At 37.9% G+C, this 24,056-nt stretch overlaps 1 protein-coding gene across 2 annotated transcripts in view; it reads right to left on the reverse strand.

Annotated features, from left to right (window-relative positions):
• Positions 1 to 24,056, reverse strand: part of ITPR2 (inositol 1,4,5-trisphosphate receptor type 2) — a 589,849-nt gene that overhangs the window by 302,851 nt on the left and 262,942 nt on the right. For both annotated transcript variants that reach the window (XM_025285009.3, XM_025285008.3), the window contains 6 exons: positions 17,014 to 17,103; positions 16,775 to 16,900; positions 11,279 to 11,401; positions 10,199 to 10,399; positions 7,387 to 7,638; positions 4,657 to 4,782 (listed from right to left, as the gene is read on the reverse strand). In XM_025285009.3, coding sequence (XP_025140794.1) covers positions 4,657 to 4,782; positions 7,387 to 7,638; positions 10,199 to 10,399; positions 11,279 to 11,401; positions 16,775 to 16,900; positions 17,014 to 17,103 — 918 coding nt within the window. The remainder of the gene's footprint in view (positions 1 to 4,656; positions 4,783 to 7,386; positions 7,639 to 10,198; positions 10,400 to 11,278; positions 11,402 to 16,774; positions 16,901 to 17,013; positions 17,104 to 24,056) is intronic.

Here is a 24,056-nt window from a genome sequence, read left to right on the forward strand (position 1 = left end):
AGACAAGAACACTGGAGTGGGTTGCCATTTCCTTCTCCAATGCATGAAAGTGAAAAGTGAGAGTGAAGTGGCTCAGTCGTGTCCGACTCTTCACGACCCCATGGACTGCAGCCCACCAGGCTCCTCCATCCATGGGATTTTCCAGGCAAGAGTACTGGAGTGGGGTGCCATTGCCTTCTCCGCCATGTGCCTTCTAATATGACTCAAATCTCCTGACTTTGCAACAACCATCAGTTATGAAGCAAAGAAAAGCATTTCTGCCTTACAAACACCGATTTTAGCTGCACTGACACAGAGGTCAAAGTGGGCTGTTGTTAAAGCTCTCTGTAAAAGACAGTAAGACAACTTTTCATAGGCCTAACAGCTTTGCTGTCTGTCTAAATCTGGTGTATTTACAGGATGTGGATGCTGGTTCTGTCAGAAAATCAGAATAGAATAAGTATATGAAACAGGCCAGTGCAAATAAATATTAAAAAAATAATAAAAATTTAAACAAATTTGGTTTAGTAAAAACTGTCTTTCGGAAAACTTTTCTTATATGGGTCTTAACAAGATAAAAGACAAGGGCGTACAAAGAGGAACATGAAAGATACTAATTAGGGGGCTCTCTAGAGAACTGTACCAAGAGCCAACAAAAGGAACTTGGTGGTGCTGATTCCTGCGAAACATGAAGACAAAGGTGGAGGGTGCTATGAGGACCACCACACATTAATATTTCATTTGCCTTTTAAACAGAATTGCTCTCCAAATTTCTAATCATCAGCCTCGTGCTGGCTTGCGCTTCCCAGGTGGCACTAGTGGTAAAGAATCTGCCTGCTAATGCAAGAGACACAGAGACACAGGTTTGTTCCCTGGGTCAGGAAGATCCCCTAGAGGGGGAAATGGCAACCCACTCCAACATTCTTGCCTGAAGAAATTCCATGGAGAGAGGAGGCTGGCAGGCTATACAGTCTATGGGGTTGCAAACAGTCAGACACAACTGAGCGACTGAGCCTGTGCACACGTGCACACACATACATAGCTGGGCTAGTTGAACCCTGCCTGAAGCACTGGGTTCCATCCTGAATGCCATGTTTAAAACACTAACAAATTAGAGAGAATCCAAAAGTGTAGTGCAAACAAGCCCAGAAATCTTAACGGAAGAGGAACCACTGAAAGTCATGGAGAAAACAATAGGAGACATGAGGGCTATCACGACATACTTGAGAAGTTACTGTGTGAAGAGCCCTGGATTCAGCACCCGCAGGCCTTCCAGTTCTGTTACCAGCCAGGCCAAATATCCTATGTGAGCAAACTAATCTCTCGGGAACTTGGGAGCAAAATTATCAGGTCAACCTAGACGATCTTAAGTTCCTTTAAGTTGTATACCTTTATCATTTCAAACTAGATCACTAACAAGGAGACTAGCAAACACCCACATCTTTTCTGAAATGAATCATCCTATGTTGCTACAAAAGGAAAAATAGGTAAAAAATTATAACGTAAAAATTTGGATCAATATAAGACCTTTTAACAACTAAAGTTTTCTAGTAATGAAACCAGTTGTCTCCCCAAAAAAAAGAAGACTGAGGTCACTGTTAATGGAAATATACAGGCAGGTACTGAACTCTGAACTGCAACCCTGAGATCCTACGGTTCTTCAGGTCCAATTTGCCAAATACCTTTCCTCCAAATTACCTTCACCTTGTCTCAGTGATGGAAATCAGTTGCCCCAGGATTTCAAAACTTTGTTATAACACCTGAATTTAGTCCATCTCTACATCAGGTTGCTGTTGCCTGCGTCCAGCTTCACCAACCTGGCTTCTGGGTCTTGCCTGTGTTGGATGGTCCTCATTCAGGTTATCCTCCATATTATTATTGGGTCTTGGGGAAACTACTTAAAATTGCTTTAAAGGCTACATATAACCTTTTAATAATACCAGTGAGGTTACCATGATATGGATAAAATGGATGGTAGTACCAACTCTCTTACTAAGTGCCATGCCTGTGTTAAGACCTGTATACCCATTATCTCATTGAATCCTCCCAGTAACACTATAAAGAATGCATTATTATTGTATTGATTTTACAAATAAGGAAATTCAGCATCAGAGGGGTAGGTGTCTTGCCCCACAAGATAACTGAGCTATTAAGAGGCAGAATCTAAAGTAATTAGCCTCCAATTAAACTAAATAAATAAATATAAATAAATAAAAAGAAAAAAAAAGAGGCAGAATCTAAATTTTTATGCTGGTCTGGCTAATGCCTCTAAAATGCCTAGTCTTAACAATCCTGCCCTACTTCAGTGATTATCGAAGTGTGGTCCCTAAACCAACATCTTCAGGACCACCTGAAAACTTGTTAAAAATGCAAAGACTTTCACTTACTGAATCAGAAACTCTGGGGGTGGGGTCCAGCAATCTGTGCTGTATCAAACCCTCCACGTAATTCTGCTGCTTACTAAAGTTTGAGAATTACTGCTCTACTGAACTGAAAATTTGCCTAAACGGCCACATTATACTTGCTTACCCATATACATATATATATATATATATATTTTTTTTTTTTTGCCTTTGAATTTGAAAGTGTGTGGTAGCTCCTTAAACTTTGTTCAAGGGGAGAAGGACAAATCCTAGATATGGAAAGCCAGGTTTCCTGTCCCTTCCCTGACATAAGAAGGGTGATTCCTTGTCTTTCTCAATGAGGGGATAAAAGAGTTCCTGCCTGACATATAGACAAGAGGGAGGGAAACAAGAAGGAAAGAAAAAATGCTTTCTGCAGTATAGTTAAGCTATTGTGGTTAGACATAAGGACTGAACAGACCAAGAAGATCCTGAAATTCCCTTAGAGCCCTTAATACTAATAACACTATGTCTACTTAATCAGAATAAAATAAAAATCCTGCCTACACACACACTTTAAAACAAAAATGTACCCCTTAGCCTTATGAATAAACACATCAATGGAAAGACTGTTTCCAAGGTAGCATGATCAATGACAGTTATCATCAGCTTTCTTTGGTTTAAAAATAAAAATCCTGTTAGCTTTGCAGCTCATGCTGTCTAGAGTGTGACTCTGGTCTTTTCAACCTTATCTTTAGTCTGGAGCACCGTGCAAATCTGCAAATCAGTCTGCAATATTTTTACTATCTTCCCGCACATGTAATTTTAAAACTCAGCCATCAGCATGTAAACCGTTGTTCATTCCAAGGTCTCTGGAGATACTCGTGGCTAGTCATTTAGAAGTGCTTTCACAAGGTCACAAGGGTAAATGCAAGAGGTATGTAAGTGCTGTGTAAACCAGGATGACGCCTCCACAGGTGCAGGTCCACCTGAGGAAGGTAACGAGTGGCTTTAAAGGTCTACAGAAATAAAGTAAAACGGGAACTGCTTTACTTCACGCACGTGTGAACACAGCGGAGCTCAAGCATACTCCCCCACACCAAAGTCGAAATGAATACATTCCACCTGCTAACCCTGACTAAATATAAGAGTGCCTGGACTAGAATATGTGATTTATTCTATTATCTAAGATTGGTCCTGGATGTCTGGGTCTGCAGTTGTTTCATTATATCCCCTTTGTCCTTCCTCCTTCCAGAAAGAACTGTAAGGAGGCAGTGAGATAATGGATAAAATCAGCATTCATCCATGTGGACTTCATTATTCCCCCTCCTTCACTACATCTTCAGTACATCTTAGTGAGACCCATGTAAACAACAGCACTCAGGAATGTAGGAAGCCAAAGGACTGGGACAGGCCACCATAAGTCATAACAGGTCTAAGGAGTTAGCTATACATTATCTTCTATTAGTGAAACCCTTAATTGAACAGTACGTCCCATAATTTTAAAGGGGAAACTGAAGAAGATCCCCAGCCCACTGTAAAAAAAGAAAAAAAAAAGAAAGAAAAACCTAAAATAATAGAGTTTGGACATTTTGATAATTCAGTATGCTTAAAAGGGGCATAAAATATACTAACTAAAATTAAGTGCTATCAAAAATTCCTTCCTTCCTTTCTTCATTCATTCAGTCAATATTAACAGAACAAAAACATATGCTAGACAATATCCAGAAAATGCCAACCAGCTACCTGTGTCCTTCCCAACCCTCAAAAAAAGCCAAACATGAGAAAATGGACTCAAAGTAAAAAGCAGACTGCATTTTGGCTGACATGAGTAAGAACACCAGATGATTCAATTACTGGAACACACTTTCATAGGCAACAGTGGGCAGTGTTAGGTCCCAAACAGTATGGTCAAGTACCTACCTGCCTGAAAGCCACAGTCAAGATCTTGTGAGATTCCTTCCACCTACAGTTTGTAATTGACATGAGGCTGAATATATTGATCTCTGCCAAATATCTTCTCTAACCAATGTAAGATGGCTACTAAAATTCTGTGTACCAGTAGACCAACATAATCAGCAGTAAAAACGAAAATGAACACCTTGTTGCCATACACGCTGTACTGGCATTTTGTGTACATTCACTCATTAAATCTCATGCACAGTCTTGTGAAACTCAGTCACAACTTTTTGAATGTAAAGGATGACATCCAAACATAGCGGGTTTAATTTTAAGTTTTCATCTATTAATAGCTGCTTGATACTGTTTAGTCAAAAGCTACATCAACAACTTTACTAAACACGAAGCAGCATTTAATGGTCAAAGCATAACTTACCCTTGCCATATCCACCAAGAAGTTCTCAAATAATTTCCAAATATGGTTACTTGTGTAGATTTCTTTCATTTCCACTTCTGTGTCCACGTAACAGTGATTAACAAAATTCACATAAGCAATTTTAACCTGTGCCAAGTTTCAAATATAAAAGAAAGTTTTTTCTTTTAGTTTTTTCTACATTCTCCATTTTCAAATATCTATTAGGAACGGTTAAATAAAACTTTTATTTCCTATAGTAAATTATAGTATGATTTGTGTCTACCCAGAGAACATGCCTATTTCCTTTCTTTTACCAAGATATTTCATCCCCTGACCCAGGGTAAACACATGACCTAGTACTCTGTTCCCCCGGGCCCAGTGACTGGTGTGAAAATGTGAACTTCATGTAAACCAAGTTTACATGACATATTTGAGACAAATGTCCCTTTCTCTCTCTCCCTCCCTCTACTCTCTCGCATCTCCCCACCTCCTTTTCCCTTCTCTATCTCTGTCATTCATTCATTCATACTCATCCTCTCTCTCTCTCTCTTCCTCTCTCTCATTGTCATACGGAACAAGGTAAACCTGAACTCCAAGAAGCCTCTTCTCCGGGTGTGTAGAGGAAAATTATTTATTTAATTAATTAATTTATTTATTTATTTTTTGCTCAGAAAAAAAGGGCATGAGGCAAAACCACAAAGGAAAAGGGAACAAGAGACAGATGGCACTCTGACACTGCTTGAACCTCTTGACTCATCTGAACAACCATCCTTCAAATTTCCAAATACTGGAGCCAATATATAAAATTCCCCTTTAAAATTTAAACGAGTCTAAATTAGGTTTCTGTCCATTGCAACCAAGAGAGATCTAATACGACACTTAAATATGCTGACTAATACTATATTGCCATTCAAAAACAATTAAACTGCTATTTCTGAGAAGAAGCAGGCTCACAGTTTACCAAAAAATGATATTATTTTAAGATGTATTAAAGTTTTTTTTTCCAGATTTAGCAAAACTCCTCATAAGAGACTGGGATGAGTCTCACCAACATATACCATTACTAAAGTACATAGGACAATAGTTTTTGTTTTTCTTTTCTTTTCTCTTTTTTTTTTCTCTCACCTCATCTTTCCTCTTTCTCTTTATGAAAATGTGATGAAGGCTATAAATCTCCCCAGTAAAAATCACATATATAAAAAAATCAGGTAAACAGTTTCAGAGGATTCATAGAATCCAAGTTAGAACCAACAGGAATACAAGGCCAGCTTTTATGGCCTTAGAAGTTATCAGTACTTGACTGAGGCCTAAAACCTTCAACCACAGGGTGCCTGTGTCAAGGCTGCACTACAGGGTAAGGAGGCGTCAGAATCTCCAGTATATCCTGCAATATCCTAATTTAACTTATCCTAATTTAATTCCCCAGCAATTCTACCAGATAGAGACTATAGATATAATACTCAAAATTGTGTAAATTGACAATGAGAAAGGTTAAGTAACCTGCTGGAATCAGTCACACAGGTAGAAAGTAACCGATCCAAGATTCTGACTCATTCTTCAACCCATTCACTCATTCACTCAAAACATATTTATTAAACGTAGGTCCAGGCTCAGAGAATATAATGGTAACTATAAACAGACCCAGCTGTTACTCTCACTGAGCTTATAATCTTGGTAAAGAATGACATTTGTTAATCAATAAAATTCAAATGTCAAATTTCAAATTGTAGACTCTTATAGGCTCTAACACTAGAAGCCAGGAGGATCTTCTTTGAAGAAGTAATACTTGAATCAGGATCTAAAGAATGAAGAGGGGTGAAGCAGGTGAATATAAGAGGTTAGAGTGCTATGTCAGAGAGAACTGACTGGGCAGAATCAGGACTTCAAATAAAGACAGAATCCACAATTTAATCACAACACTATGCTTCCCTTCTTTGCTACCTTACTTCAAAACAATCAAGGCATGAAGTACTCTTGGTTTGAGGCACTAGCAAACCTAAAAAATTTCATAAAAAATATACTTTCAAGTCCATCACCAAGCAGGACTATTTGGAAATAGGAAAATTAACCTAACCTGGTATCTTTTAAAGTTACTGTGATTTAAAATGTTTGGATTTAGCATATCATACATTTATAAACTTTGCAACAATACACTAGAACAGTAGGAAAAAAAAAAGAAATTATTGTCATGTTCATTCCTGGAAGCTTCATTAATGCACCTGGCAGACAACCAGTCTCTAATGAGTTTTTTCCCTGCCTGTCACACCAAACTAGGATGGAGGGTAAAAGACGATGTATGAATAAAGCAAAATATGTGTCCATGTTTCCAAGAAACCATCTATTCCATAAAGCAAAGGTAAACCTAGAGAACCTAACAGTGGTCCTGTAGCACCATTCGAGCCTCTACTGATGACGGTGCATTGTTTATGAAGCATCTGTTTTATACTCAAAACATACTAGAAGTTACAAGTAAATGTTTAAGTCTGATCACAATACCATACCTAGAAATTTCTATAGTGGAATTTCTAGAAAACTAACAGTGGCTATACTCTTAAAAGGTTTATCAACTTTCATAGTCCCTTGTAGAACAAAAAAGTAAGTTTTAACGATTTTCAAATTCCCCAATTATATACCTAGGTACTATTATGTGACTAAGTGTGTTATTTCATTATAAATAACCATAGGAGGACTTCTGGCACTTACTAGAAATTGAAAACAATTCTATAGCTGCTAAGCTTTTGCCAGGCTTACCTCAGGGATGCAGTCATCATGGGTCACCACCCTCACTATGTCGTCCAGGGGCAGAAGGGAATTGCACTTGATTTCAGTGTAGACATTTTTCCCCTCTGTGCATGCTGCCAGCAACTCCACGAGGGTGATGTGGTAGGCTAAGGGGCCACTCTCATCCCCTCGGTCTCTCTCTGAACACATCATATGGAGAAGGATGGGAAATGATGCTCTATCATTGTAAAATATCAGCACATCTTCGCCCCCATTTATCAACTGAAATGATAATAAGAGAGTCTATATAGCAGTCCAAATGTTCATCCTTGCAGTTATTTCTAAAGACTTGGTCTATATGGAAACACATGCATATCTTTGTAAAAACAGAGATAACATTGCAAAAGCAGAACTATACCAAAGCAGGATGGCAAAAAGATTGTATTCATGTGTGAAGTGATTAATTATGAAAGTCATCAAAACCAGTTGAGGAGATATGGGAGAGGTACATGGCATTGAGAATAAATGACACAGATGATTGGAAGCTGTTCAATGAGTTAGCCACTGAAATTAAACCTACAAAATATTCCAGTAATGTTACTTTCTTTAACTTCAAATGGTAGATGCCGTTGCCAAGTATGAGAAATCTCATAAGTCTCATTTTACTATGAATTAAAATATTCCCCTCCCCTTCAATAGTGATGGAATAAGTAAGCAAGTACACATAACCAAATGTAACTCTACAAGAATTTGCAGATTCCATTTGTTGTGGATATCAGTAGGGGATGGAGGTAAAAGCAGAAAAATAAAAAGAAAAATACAAGCTTAAAAAAAGAGAGAGAGAGAGACAAAGAATGAATAAGTAGGGGCTTCTAGGAAATAAATTTTCCTTCCTGTTTTGTTTGTATAACAAACTAAAGTGGAGTTTCCAGCAGGATATAATTTTATTGCTAAATCACCATAATGTCTTATTGTCTATTTGGGGGGGGGGGGAAACAGTAGTATTTTATTAAGGAATCCACTTTGCTGTGAAGCCCAGGCTGAGTTAACAGTGATGAGTTCTGGAGGTAGACTCAGAACTCCAGACTATCACTGCTATCTTCTCTCTCTCCCTCAACTGAAAACCCAGCCTCATGAAGTCTCAATTCTCGCCCTCCTATTCCTGGAAGATGCCCAGGCTAGTTATGTAAGAGGCTTCTGCAGAGAAGACAACTTTTGTCTTCCCAGGAGACAAACCCTCTACTTTGCTTTATGAGGCAGATAGCAACCCCAAACCACAGACAGGTTAGGACCTGCGCTGGCCTCAATTCTTTTTGTCTATTCTAGTACCAATTTTCTACCCCCAGTGGGAAATATTTTGGAAGGTAACACAGATTACATAATTTTTTCTCTATTTTATTTGAATTGATAACATACTTAAATTGATAAGACAATTAACTGGCTTACACTGAAAGTTCTGTTGAAAGAGAATGTATTAGTGTCAAAAATGTATATATTAACATAAAATTATAAATATTTCTTTACATATAGAAACACATCACCTAGTAAATACCATTGGACTCGCTTAACTATTTGCTGCTTTCCCATTTTAATTCTTCCCATGATGATTTTCCAAAATCTAATTAATTGCCACATTTCTAGGCAAAGGAGAACTATTACGAATGCAAATACAGATAGGTAAATTTTACAAATTAAAAATGCTCCTTAAATGTTTAATAACAATAATTTACATTAAAAATTTAGGACTTTACACTGAATTAACTTTGAAATTTCTGTGGGGCAAGAGGGACTCACATTGTAACAATACAGAAATTACTCCCATCCCAAATTTAAAGTGTATAATTATGAAAATTCCCCCAAATCAATATAATCCACTAGGTAACTGTTTGTAGATGGTTGAAAGCTGCTTTAATCCATCCAGGCCTTTAGAGAACAATTAGGTCACAGAGCAATGATCTACCCACACAGGCTCAAAGTATTCTCCAAAGTGGGCTTCCGAGGTGGTGCTAGTGGTAAAGAACCCACCTGCCAATGCAGGAGACATAGAGATATGGGTTCAATCCTGAGTCAGGAAGATCCCCTGGAGGAGGGCATCGCAAGCCACTCCAGCATTCTTGCCTTGAGAATAGAGGATAGAGGAACCTGGCAGGCTACAGTCCATAGGGTTGCAAAGAGTCGGACACAACTGTAGTGACTTAGAGCACACACACATGCATTCTCCAAAGTATCACTTGGTTCCTAATAAGTAACTCATTCACTGTATAAATCTGGCTCAGTGAGAAATATCATAATGAAGAGGGCAAAATAAATGGAGTACATCATCCATTTGCTTTTCTTAAATTTTTAACTGACTCTGGATAGCTAAACTTTCACATGTAAAAAAACACTGACAGATAATTTCTATTAATTTCATTTCCTTCAAAGCCCTCTGTAAATAGCAGCAAAGAACATCCATTTTATGATTACAGGAACACAGTAATAAAGGCACTTGAAAAGCAGAGTTTAATCCATTTTTGTTATATTTTGAAACTTAGAAATATAAAATTTAATCACTTTCATTTTAAATAATCTATAACATTTCATAGGATTTTACCCACTATTTAAAATACACAAATTCATTAAGGCTCAAAAATAAAAATAAACTCCTAGAAAATTATAACATCACCTTATGATATGTCACTTCCCTAGACCTAAGCAAAATGCATTGATGCTTAAGAGTTGTACTCAAATTATTTTCCAAACCTATGTTGTTGGGGGATTTTTTTCACTCAAAATTAACAGAAAACACATAGTTGAGCATAATGTCTATGTGAAGCTGGTAAGATGCAAACTGAGAACATACCTCGGTCATTACCATATCCTGGCATTTCTTCACGTATTTGCCATCTGCTTTGACAATCGTCTGCAGAAACCTTAGGTACTCCACGTGGCGGCCGTGTGTCTCAATGCAGTGCACAAAGTGCTGGACAACTCTCTCGCTAATTTCATTGCACAGATGGTAATTGTTCATGAAGATGTGCCGCATGGTTTCTGCTTCAAGGAGCTACACACAGAGGAATGGGCCCTTGTAATTCTGACAAGATCAGTTTTCTATTTTACAGTAATACTTAGACCATATTACCCGGCTTGTGATCAGTTTTCTATTTTATGCAAAATTGTAGTGAGTTTTCTCTTCCATAAAATGCAATGAGATTATTCAGCATTTAAAAAATAAAAAAAGACTGAGTTCACAAAGGAATTTACTTGGAAAAGGGAGCTTATTATAAAGGTCATCATGTTGGCAACAGTATTCTTGAGATTAATCATGTACGATTCAAACATGGCTCTTCCTTAGTATTCGCTGCCACATGTTTTACACAGCAGAGGTAACTCCGTCTTCGAGTTTTTCATATTTACTTACTCGTGGCATCACACTTAGTCTTTGCTGTACCTTATCTTTTTCCTAACTGTGTACATAAAAATGAAGTTGCCATCTGCAGGTAAGATTTGTGTGATTTTTCAAGTTTCTTTAAATGTTCCCTTAATGGAAAGATACTCACTTTCAGGAGAAGAAGCCCCTACAAGGAATAAAATGAGGTGACGAAGATGAATATGGGGCCTCCCAGGTGGCACCAGTGGCAACAAACCTGTCCACCAATGCAGGAAACTTAAGAGATACGGGTTCAATCCCTGGGTAGGGAAAGTCCCCTAGAGGAGGGCATTGCAACCCACTATAGTATTCTTGTCTTGAGAATTCCATGGACAGAGGAGCCTGGTGGACTACAGCCCATGGGGTTGCAAAGAGTTGGACACAACTGAAGTGACTTAGCACGCACATATGCACAAAGATGAATAAAATTCTATCCATTAATGTTGCTAAAAGAAATGACATGGACATTTTACTATAAATACTATAAATATTAGAAGTCACTCAAATACTTACACCAGGGGTTAAGAACAAATTCAGATGTTTATGGAGGAGAACTTGATTCTGTGGATTTCCCCGACAGAAATTCTGCAGGAATGTGTGAGCCAGATTCATTACTTCATTCATCTTCTCATCATTCTGGAAGTTAAAAAGTAGTACATGATACAGAGAAACACACAGAGCAAAAATACTATCAAAGAATGTTTTTTTACACATGCATTTTTTTCCTCTGTTTTCTTCACTGTTTTATGGTCTCCTTTCTGTGTCTATACCTCTCCCCATTTTGTAGATATCTCTCCCCTCATCTTCATTCTATTATCTGTTCTGCTCCCCTTTTTGTTTCACAGTCCACTTCTCGTTCCCCCAGGCTTCCTACTTGTCCACTACAATTTCCCATCGCTGTACAAAGCTGCCCCTTCTCCCCTGCATCTGTCCCCACACCTCCTCTGTCCCCCTGTTCCTCTCTCTCTGGCCTCCTTTACTCTTCCCAGTTCTGTTCCCTCTGCCCTGCATCCTTCAATCCCTCTCTTTCCTTCCCTCTCTTTGATTTACCTTCTTCCAGTGTTTCAGTGTACCTGGAGCTTCCTGATCCTCCTGCTTTCTGTTTTTCCTCATTCTGTATCATCTCTATCCCCCTGTTTCTCCAGCTCCCCCCTTTCTTCTCCAGGCATTTATCCCTCCTCCTCTGGCTCCTTCTGCTCCTTCTCTCCTGCTCTCATTCCCTTATACTGCTGATTTGCCCCCACCCTCTTCTTTCCACTCACCTGCCCTCTCTTCCCTACTCTGTAAATATACATTTTTGAGTTGGTCAAAAAGTTCATTCAGGTTGTTGCATAGTGGCTTATGATAATCTCAAACAAACTTTGGCCAACCCAGTATTTCTGACCTTCCCTCTATTCTCCACTCCCCCTTCTTTGTGCCTGCTTCTTTTGCTACTTACTTTGCCTCTTTTTTCCATCTCATTCTTTCCCTTTATCTCTTCGCTTTCTGCCCTCCTCTTCCCTCACGCTCTTTGTCCCCTCTTTCTTAGCACACATACTCTTAAGTTGCTTCCTTATTCACTGTCCTTTCCCAAAGTCCTATGATAAAGTACTTCATCACTAATCAGAATTTCAATAGGAAACCTGAGTTTCAAAACTCAAAGAATGCAAAGTTTTCATCTTAAAAGTTATCTTTTTTTTATTTAATTTTTTTTATTTTATTTTTAAACTTTACAAAATTGTATTAGTTTTGCCAAATATCAAAATGAATCCGCCACAGATAAAAATCACTGAAACAATCTAAAATTTTTTTAGGCTAGGTCATGTGGTCAGTGTCAGATACACAAAATGGATTAATGTTTTGAGTCACAGTTTATATTAAAATAATTCAATGTTTTATTATTTTCATTTTTCCTCATCTGAGAGTCTAATTTTATGCCATATATAACTAAACCAACAGCCTAAGATCATTAATAGACTCACTTCCTCATATTTAAATTAGGGATGAACTAACTAGACTAACAATTATGTCCAAAAACTCCATTCCCATCTTGAAAATAGGAAGTTTTTATTTCAAAATATACTAGCATTTTCTTTTGTTTGTAGTCCAGACATAGTGAAAAAACATCAAAGCAACTTCAGACACAGGAACACTCAATTCACACAGAAAAGCCAGCCAGTACAGAAGAATGGCAGGGACAATTTTACCAGAATTGGTATTTCTTTGACGCTGTCACCTTATGCTTTTTTTTGCTGGTTTATGAACAACTTAGTTATTAAAACTGAGCAAACCCCAGAGGCATTTTTTCACAGAAATAATTCTGAGATTTATATGGAACCACAAAAGACCCTTAATATCCAAAACAATCTTGAGAAAGAAGAGCAATGCTGGACATACCATGCTTCCTGATTTTAAACTATACTACAACACGACAGTGATTCCAACAGTATGACGGTGGCAGCAAAACAGACACATAAATCAGTGGAGCAGGACAGCCCAGAGATAAACCCAAAACATGGGGTCAGTTAACCTAGGAATGAGCTCTGAGAGAGACGATACCACATTGTATGTGCTTTTCAGTGATGTGTAGGAAAATTCTTCGACCTTTTATTCAAATTTTAGGTGATGCAAGTTAAAAATCACTTGGTTTAGATATTCTAGGCTGATGAAGAGACTGGAGAAAATGTATCAGGAAAGAATGAAAAAGAAGACAAGCATACACCTTGGGGAAAAGAGAACTTCTTAGTGTTGGTGAAATGGGACAGCTACATGCAAAAGAATCTACTATCTTATACCATATACAAAAAGAGACTCAAAATGGATTCAAGACTTAAATTTAAGACCTGAAATCATAAAAATTCTAGAATAAAATACAGGGTGTATACTTTTTGACACTGGTCTCAGCAACACTTTTTGGATGTCTCCTCAGGCAAGGGAAACCAAAGCAAAAACAAACAAATGGGACCTAATCAAATTAAAAAGTTTTGGCACAGCAAAGGAAACTATCAACAAAACAAAAAAGCAAAATACTGAATGGGACAAGATACTTTCAAATGTATCTAACAAGGGGCTAATACACAAAAACTCATACACCTCAACATCAAAAAAAAAAAAAAAAAGAAATGGGCAAAGGCACTGAATAGACATTTTTTTCCAAAGAATACACACAGATGGCTATCAAACACATGAAAAGATGCTCAACATCACTAACTACCAAGGAAGTAAAAGTCGCTCAGTGTGTCTGACTCTCTGGGACTCCATGGACTATACAGTTCATGGAATTCTCCAGGCCAGAATATTGGAGTGGGTAGTCGTTCCCTTCTCCAGGGAATCTTCCCAACCCAGAGATCAAACCCAGGTCTCCTGCACTGAAGGGGGAGCCACCTTCAGTGAGGGAGACCAGCTGAACCACCAGGGAAGCCCAATTATCAAGGAAGTGCAAATCAAAACCACAGTGATATATCAACTCACATCTGTTAGAAAGACTATTATCAAAAACAGTAACAAGTGTTGGTGAAAATTTAGAGAAAGGAGAACTCTTGTGCACTGTTGGTGGAGACATAAATTGGTAATAGCCACTATATAAACAGTATAAAGTTTCCTCAAAAATTAAAAACAGAACTATGTTTGATATGATCAAACATATGATTTGATCATATGATCCAGCAGTTCCACTTTGAGTATTTTTCTGAAGAAAACAAAAACACTAATTCAAAAAAATATATGCACCCATATGTTCACTGGAGCATTGTTTACAATGGTCAAGATACAAAAGCAAACTAAGTCTCCATGAATGGGTCAAGAAGATGTGAGATATATATATATACACACACACATATAGATAGATAGATAGATATACACACAATGGAATAATACTTAGCCAAAAAAGAACAGAATCTTGTCATGTGTGACAACATTGATGAACCTTGAGGGTATTATGTAACAGAAATAAATCAGAGAAAGACAAACACTACATGAGTTCACCTATATGTGGAGTCTAAAAAAGAAAATAAACAAGCAAACAAAACAGAAACAGATTTATAGCTACAGAGAACAAACTGATGGTTACCAGAGTGGAATGTGATGAGGGGATGACTAGGTGGGGAAGATTAAGAGTTACAGACTTTCACTTATAAAATAAACTAGTTATAAAATAAACAAAGGTTGTAATGTACAGCATAGGGAATATAGCCAATAATATTATAATAACTTTGTATGTTGACATCATTTTGTGATTATAAAAATATTTCAAATCACTCTGCTGGACATCTGAAACTAATATAATATTGTAAATGAGTAATATTTCAATAAAAATTTAATAATAAAATAGAAAACCCACAAATATAAAGTAGTAGTAAAACACTCAACACTATAGTTATATTTTTAGAAAAAGGGACTTCATTACATGTCATATGCCTGTGTTACAATATCAAAGATATAATAATTTGAATTATAAATACTAAGGAGTTAATACGTTTGGCTGCTTTTCAATAATTCTTTTACTGTATTCTCTAACATAGTTTGAATTATACCAACCTTATAAATATACATATTAAAATACACCTAAGTCAGACAGGGGGCAATTCAATAAGAGAAGTGAAAAGTCCAAGTGGGAAGGGTATATGGCCTGGCATGGTTGCTTTCCAAGAGAGAGAAATAGGGCATCTACTTGCAGATGGAGGTCAGAGCCTGAGTGAAGTGCAGAGAGCATTCATCAGGAGGAAGGGGGAGCAGTGATGGTGGAAGATGGGTTATAAACAGTATATTAATAAGTGAGTAATTATATTCACACACACATATATTCTCTAGACCTGTCTAGAGGACCTGAAGAAGCAAAACCCCCACAGAAATAAGTACTTTAAGTTCTCAGAATTTTTCTCCCAAATACCATTCTCCCCCAAATGGATCTGGAGCTTCCTGAAGAAATAGCTAATTCCAGGTGGAACAAGAAAAATGCAAGGTGAGCCTGGAACATTTTAATGTGCAATTAAGTGATGAATCACTCAAAGACTGATGAGGCCATGTTAGAGGACAGGCAACTAACCCCAATTTGGGACAATCAAAATAAATAATGATAGAAACCTAATATAACCTATTACATGAAATGAGCATCCATGAGTCCATACTAAAATAAATAAATGAATAAATCAAAGGTTTAATAAAAATAGCCAGCTAATGGAAGCTGCGGTATAGCACAGGAAGCTCAGCTCAGTGTTCTGTGATGAACAGAACGGGGTGGGATACTTGGGGAAGGAAGCTCAAACAGGAGGGGTTATGTGTATACTTATAGCTGATACAGCAAAAATCAACACAACATTGTAAAGCTACTGTCTTTCAATTAAAAAAATTAATTAAAAGGTTAAAAAAAGAAATTTTGATCAAAAATGGAATATTTACTTAGTTTCAAAGAACTGTGCCACAAAATATTTATTAAAGAGGAAAACTGAGCAGCTCACAGTGAGAATTCTGGCAGACACCATCTTTATCAAGTGACCCAAGTAAACATCACCGGTCATGAGGCAAATCAAAATTGTACGCTGTCTGATAGGAAGCGGTGGGAAAAACTTAAGTGTTACTCCTGTAACGTTCCTGCCAAAGATGCATAACTAAATTGAATCATGAGGCAAAGTCAGATGATCCAAATGAAGAGGCAGTCTTCAGAATGGCTGGTCTGTCTTCAAAAGTGTCCAGGTCATGAGAGGTCCAGATGAGGAGGTTTAAATGGACATGACACCAAACAGCACCTGTTTCTGAAGTGGATCTTTTTGTCAAACAGGACGTGATTAGGATGATGGGAGCACGTGAATGGCTCGTGAGGATGAGATGGCAGCAGAGTGCCATGTTCTTTCTCAATCTGGAAGGGTATCATGGGGTGATGTTCACAGGGAATACACACTAAAGGACCCAGGGGAAGTAGGGCATCAGGTTGGCAACTTACTTGCAAAGGGTTTGGGGAAAATATTAATTGCAACTTTGCTATACTGAAATTGCCTCAAAATTAAAAAAGGAAAACAGAACCTAAAAACTCACCTTTTCATAGGGTATCTGCAGCAGATCCAACACCACCGAATGGGCTCCCATATTTTTCAATAATCGTTGATGTTGATTGCGACACTTTTTGTTCTGGACGCAGAGTTTACTGAGCCTAATCAAAATCTTTCCAAACAAGAAGAAAATCATTAACCATAGAAAATACAATATTAAATATAATCAACAGGCAAAACTCTTTTGCCATGCAAAAATAAACCCACATAAAACTAGTTGCTGACCTCCTTTACAATCCGATAGTTGTTGCTCTTATTGCTGTCAATCTGAGGTTTCTTTGTTCCATCTTGCACTGGACTTAAAATGTTTGAGTCCTAAAATAAACACATAGATGTATTTTATGTTCTATATAGCTTCGTAATACATTTGGTTCTTTTGCAATAAATAAGAAATACATTTGAAGTTATTTTGTGATGAATTTACTATTCAACTTAAATGTTTCTTTGGTACTTTTTTATCTCATCAAAAGCTTCTTGGCTTCAAGGAGTCATGCAAATGACCACTTCCCAATAACAACCAAATTACAAGATCTGGGACTTCCCTGGTTGTCCAGTGGAATCTGCCTTCCAATGCAGGGGATGTGGGTTCAATCCCTGGTTGGGGAACTAAGATCTCATATGCCATGGGGCAACTAAGTCCATGTGCCTCAACTAGCAAAGCCCCCACATGCCTCAGGGAGTCCCAATGCAGCCAAAAGAGAAGAAGACATTACACGATCTATGGCATTACTAATAATTAATGAGTAAGTTAGAAAGGAAAGGAATAACAGGTAACATTCTCAGTGCATTTCCTTATGCTAAATGTATCAGATCTTATATGGCCTATAGAAAAAGGAATGGTAAAATTTCAGGGCACAGCAGGCAAAATTTTATTATCAGGGATAAACTGCTGGAAAAAAAAAAGACTGAAGGAGCATATCATAATGAAGCAAAATTTCAGAGATGGGAGGTAAAAACACCTCAAACCAAGAATTCTCTGACAGGTTACCATGACATTCTTAAGAGTCATGACTGGGGGGTGAACAACCACATATAGACCATGAAAATTAAAAAAAAAAAAGAAAATGTAAATTTAAAATATTTTAAATTAACAAAGTATATTAATAGGACCTAGAACACCAGAAACATTTTATTATAACAACCATTATCTGCAGTAGCACAATAAAAGACAAATATTAAGGAATGTACATATTTTAAATACCAATTACTGGAGTCATCATATGAAAATAAAACACCAGTTGTAATACAATCTCCAAACATTTACTAATCCTTAATGCATGCCTGGTACTAGACAATGGTGAGTGGATATAAAAGAAATAGAAGATATGGTTCTTCCCACAAGAAATTACAGTCTACCTAAGGAAGCAGGGAGAAACATGAAAACAAAGATCTGAACTGAGCAGAATTTACTATTCAAAGAGACAGAGAGAAGGAGACTAGATATAATTTTAGACAGCTTTATGAAGGAGGGCAAGTTTAAGCCAAGGTCTTGAAAGATGAAAACAGTTCAGTTAAGTACGAGAGACACACGAAGGGCAGGGGACATTGGTTAGGTGAAGTCACCTTACCCAAAGGTGCTGGAGAAAGGAAAGCACAGTGGTGTATAGAAACTGACAAGAACTGACAAAGCAGGCTGCAAAAGGAGGCAATTAGGAGGAGTGGGGCCTGCCCATCTCCCTGATTTACAACTAGTACAAAATTGCACTTGGGATGAATATCAAGGGTGGTTTAAAAAACACCCTGTATTCCTGACTTCATTGAAGGTGCTGAGCTCTCACAGTTAAATGGGACGCCAATCTAAGCTTGCTGCTGCTGCTGCTAAGTCACTTCAGTCATGTCCGACCCTGTGCGACCCCCTAGACAGCAGCCCACCAGGCCCTCTGTCCCTAAGGTTCTCCAGGCAAGAATACTGCAGTGGGTTGCCATTCCCTTCTCCAGGTAATCTAAGCTTAGGAGAAAGTAAAAAAAAAAAAAAAAAATATGAAGTTAATTGACACAATTTTATTTGTCCCTATTTTTCCTACTGCATTCCATGACAAATCACAAAATAAACTCAAACCAAGAAAGAAAAATCACTGTGTTTTCCTTGCTAGTCAAAGATTTCTGATCCAAGGTTTCAAGCAAGAGAATGACTTGGTCAGGTATGGAGTTACCACCACTGCTCAGGAAGCTCCATGTTTCTCTTTGACTTTTCTCCAGGCGAACATCATCCAAGATGGAGGCTCTCAATCTGAACTCCATCTTAGCAAGTAACTCTTCTCTCATTTTACTGAGCATAAGAAAATTCCCCTACATGATGCTGTCTCTTCAGCATTTGAAAACATCCAGTATCATCCACAAAACAGTCTGCATTCCCTGCTACGTCTCAGAGAAAAATAACTTTTGATACTCAGATTTTTAAATTCCATCTCTTTTCTCTCTGATTCATCCCTGTTTCTGCAGGTGAAAATTTTCTATCCTCTGCTGATTCTTTCTGAACTCTGAAACTACAACCCAAGTTGAGGCTAACTGAGCACTTTCCATGACACTGTGCATTCTGGGAATTCATCTTGCATCTTGGATTATTACCCCCACTAAGTTTCTCGAAAGAATAATCTACTGTACTAAAATTGTTTTATGTGTCAATGACTCAATTACTAAAATTGTCTTTAGCATCTGATTCTCTGGTTCACTACCACTGTCTTTAAATTCCACTTTGTTTTATTATGACAGGATATTCTCCAAGATTTTCTGACCACCTTTTCACTTTCACTGAATGGAATTGGAACCACAAAAAGTCACGAATAAAAACACTGAAAGCATTAACACTGTTCCTGTTACCTTCCAGGGTTGTGTCATCTATGCTAATAAATCCTAGGAAGGAAATGAAAGCAATCCAATTTCCACCCTAGGTAAACAAAAGAGAAAAAAGAATGGGAGATAGTATCTACAAGACAATAAACACTAAGTAAATTCAAAAAAGTTACAGAAGAAAATGTAAAAATATATACGTAAGTGAGGCCAACGTATTAATAGAAGAGGGAAAGGGCCCCCATGCCTCATGTGAATGGAAGCTATTTGGATGGAAGAGGTTGGAGGTCACAGCATGAGAGAAGCAGGGTTTCTACTTGATAGAAACATAATTTATTGATGAGAAGTAGACATTGCAAAGGTAGAAATAAAATTAAATTTCCTTTTTCTGATCACAAAGGTGAAGGTTGAATTTTAAAAGGCCATATTCATTTTTTTCTGGAAGAGAAAAAATATTAAAGAAAACTAAGTTTGTATTCCAATCCAAGATTAAGATGTTACAAAGTCTAAAGACTGACAAAGCTCCTAAGGTGGAAAGGAGATCTTTCTGATATATTTCAACTTTTTAAAAAATCAGTCAAATATACAGGCAAAGCTTTGGCAGATATATTTAAGTCTATTTTTCAAGCAACGGCCTGCAGAAAAAGCAACTGTCTTGTTTTAAGAAAAGTAATCTCAGGGAAGATGTACTACATTACAAAAGTTATGCTCTTTAGTTCTGCCCAAGGGAGGATGTAGACAATGCTAAACTTCCTAAGTATGGGAATTATAAAGAAAAATTATTTTAATTTAAAATTGCCAGCAGTCAACAAAGGAGGCAATGCTGGAGAATTCAATGAACGGCCCCTTTTAATTTCAGAAAATAATTCAATGTAATTAAACCGAACAAAAATATTAACTCATAGAACATCTGGATGATCCCAAAGCAGTGATCAGGGGAATTTAAGAAATATGTAAACTATATAACTACAGTTAGGTTTTATTTTCTTATTTAATGCCAAGATGTTCCAAGTAAAGTTGCCCTGTCTTCCTCCAGAAAGGAAAGAAATTGATTATATATTTTTTTATATCCTATACCTCTTTGTTCCTAGGTTAGTGGCCAAATCTACAAAGTCCTGGCTTTATGCTAATGACAACATATTAGTAAGGTGTAAAATGTAGAAGTGTAATTTATGCAGAATCCCAGAGTTGAGGAGGCTCAGGAAAAAAATGTGTAACACTGAGAGCAGTGCCATGCTTATGGTAAATACCTAAATTATGCTTTTGACAACAGTGATGAAGAAAGGACTGCAAAAATACTTGCACTTTACTGTAATTGTTTCCTATCATCTGGAAGAATTTGAATTTATTTCCTCTAATGGAATATGGGAACCAGTCAAGTGATTTTATTGAGGCAGCTAGATTTTTAATTGCATAGTATATACTGTAACATACTTTGGCCACCTGATGTGAAGAGCCAACTCATTGGAAAAGACCCTGATGCTAGGAAAGATCAAAGGCAGGAAGAGAAGGGTATGACAGAGGATGAGATGGTTGGATAGTGTCACTAGTTTGAGCAAACTCAGGGAGATAGTGAAGGACAGGGAAGCCTGGCATGTGGCAGTCCATGGGGCCGCAAAGAATCAGACATGACTTAGTGACTGAACAACAACAACAGTAATGTAAAGCAGTATATTCTGAAATACCATAGCAAGGATAGTTTAGAAGGGTCTAGAAATTTCTGGAAGAGTCTAGAAATTAGATGGTCAACATAGACATGCTCAGAGTGAATACCTAAGCAAATACTGGCTCTGAACATCACGTTGCTCCCACACTTATTTTGCATCAGGCAAAGAAACTCTTTTTAGATAAATAGCAAAAATGATATAATAAAATAATATTGTATGAATCATATGGGGAACTAAACATGTGCACAAGTTAATGAGGATCTGGCTCCTTAATTTAAACAAGGTCAGTCATGCTTTTAAAAAAGAACTTTCCAAATCCTACAATGTAGAAACGCCTACATCCACCACAGCTGTGATTAAAATAGCTTAGTGCATTTCTTTGCTTTGTCCCAACCCCAGTGAAGTGAAAGGATGTCCTTCTTCAGCAATGTTATCAAGTCAGCAAGACTGGAAAGCATTCTATTCACCATCTGGATCCCTAGCCTTCTCTTCTTGTATCTACTACTCAACCGAATCAGTGGCATCATTTACCAGTCACCCTCCTCCCAACTTCAGATGTCAAATGCCACCCTTTCTCCTTCTCACCTCCCTCCAAAACACCCTAAAAAAAAATCTAATAATCAGTTTGATGCTTGACTGACCAACCAGATTATAATTTAATTGAAGCTCTTCATATTAAATATCACCTCCTTCAGATAACTGAATGATAGCCCTGCCATGGGAGGATGAGGTATGTTTTTCTCCCATCCATCTAAAAGTTACATCACATACCAGCCATTTATGATGATATTCAAGGGGTTATAGAAACTCTTACATCATCCTGAATCTAATTATCTGACCGTGGCAGTAAAGCTAATACAGACCATCATGGGGTCATGATCGACAGTTTCGGCTTCCCTGGTTGACGCCTAAGGCTGCTCTAAGATTTGGTGAAGACATTAATACAGGCAGATAATCTTCCTCCAGATTTCCCTCAACCTGGGCACAAATTTCTACCCTTCTAGAGGGTAAACCATACTCTCAGTCTTACTCCAAACATGTTTGCTTTTCCTTTGTCCCAAGACAATACAAATATTGACATTTTTTGATTCATTTGATGTCATTTAATTAGTATTTGATGATGTTTAATCAGATGTCCTAGAAAACACCACAAATCTCTTTGACTATTAGTATCTCTGATAAAGTAACAAAAAAGTGTGTGCCACTGGAGTGCTTTCTCGTTGCTTAAAGTGATACTCAGAAAAATAGGGAATGTACTGATGATCGGTATGTTCAAAGTAAACTAAGAGCTGTTCCCATAGGCGTGCAATAAGAACCCACTAGAGCACCTATGGCACATCATGTACAGTACTTTTTACATAACACCTTCTATAATACTTTGGTGGTTTAGTCGCTCAGTCGTGGCTCCTCTGTCCATGGAATTTTCCAGGCAAGAACACTGGAGTGGGTTGGCATTTCCTTCTCCAGGAGATCTTCCTGACCCAGGGATTGAACCCAGGTCTCCTGCATTGCAGGCAGATTCTTTACCAACTGAGCCACCAGGGAAACTATAATACTTTTTAATATGATCCTCAGCAGTGTTATATAAAATGTAGAAAGGAAAGGCAACCCTTTAGTTAGCAGGGTGACCAAGAATAACATAGCACTGTGCAGGAAGTGGAAACAGCAACGCAACAGAGCCCTTAGAGAACATGCCTAGTACCTGCCATATGTGAGGGAAGCAACCCTAGTCGCAGTCCCCTCAGAGCAAACCCCGATGCGGCTGTGAGAGAGGGCTGCATGGACAGAAGCGGGGGAAGAAACCAGCACCTTCTTTTCAACTCCCTCTTTAGCAAGCAGTCATTACAGAAATGTTGCTTTCTGGCCCAGTGCCATAGGTGTGCTCTGATTTGAATGAATCAACTTCTATAATTTCCTTGTAAACCACTTGCTGAGGGGGAAAAAAAAAAAAAAAAAAACATAGGAAGTTAGACTCCTCGCTACCAATGAGGCAGGAGCTAGATGGGCCTCAGGGTGAACAGCTGGTTTCTCCCTGTAGAAAGATACTCTAAAATAGCAGGAGCAAGAAAGGAGATGAGCCCTGTCCAGGTAAGAGATAGGGACCACATATTTCTCATTCTCGAAGTCAAGGAGACCTCCCTGACTACATATTCACAGAAAGGCCCCTTGGAGATCAAAAGAGAGGGGACATCACATTTTAGTAAGTGATATTAACCTACCCACAGGCCTCTTTACTAGAATCCATCTTGGCTAAGAGCTGTGTGCACACATATGGGAGGACCCTGAGACACACCAAACATGGACTCGGAACCAGGCAAAGCAAGATGACTGGCCAAAGGAAACCCAGAATAAATGCCCCATAAAAGGGATTCAAACCTCCATGAGGACACGACTTTCTCTCTGAGATCACCCGTGTGTCTATCCACAAGTATTCTTTCTCTTCCATTAGGAGGGGTGTTTATTAAAACACTTTACTTCTTTCACTACTTTCCATCTCTCTGTGGAAATTCATTTCTACATAGCTGACGGGCCAGGGCCTTGTCACTGGCCACTGGTCCCTTGAGGTCTAGTTGCGCAGCCTCAGTGCTCTCACTGTTGAGGACTGACCTCAATCTCTAGGAGCAACTGAAACCCTGCTTCAAGCTGTTGCAGGCCAAAGCCACCCGAGATCACCAAATTCAAATGAAACTGAGAACAAATGGCAAAGTAGAAAAAACAAATAAAACAGTAACCTTCTCTACAACATGAAGGGAAATAATAAAATAGCACTAATTTTAAATGCAGGCCAGAAGACAAGAGGGAGAAAAAAGA

This window comes from Bubalus bubalis, chromosome 4 (genome assembly GCF_019923935.1).
Source record: "Bubalus bubalis isolate 160015118507 breed Murrah chromosome 4, NDDB_SH_1, whole genome shotgun sequence".
Lineage (NCBI taxonomy): Eukaryota > Metazoa > Chordata > Mammalia > Artiodactyla > Bovidae > Bubalus > Bubalus bubalis.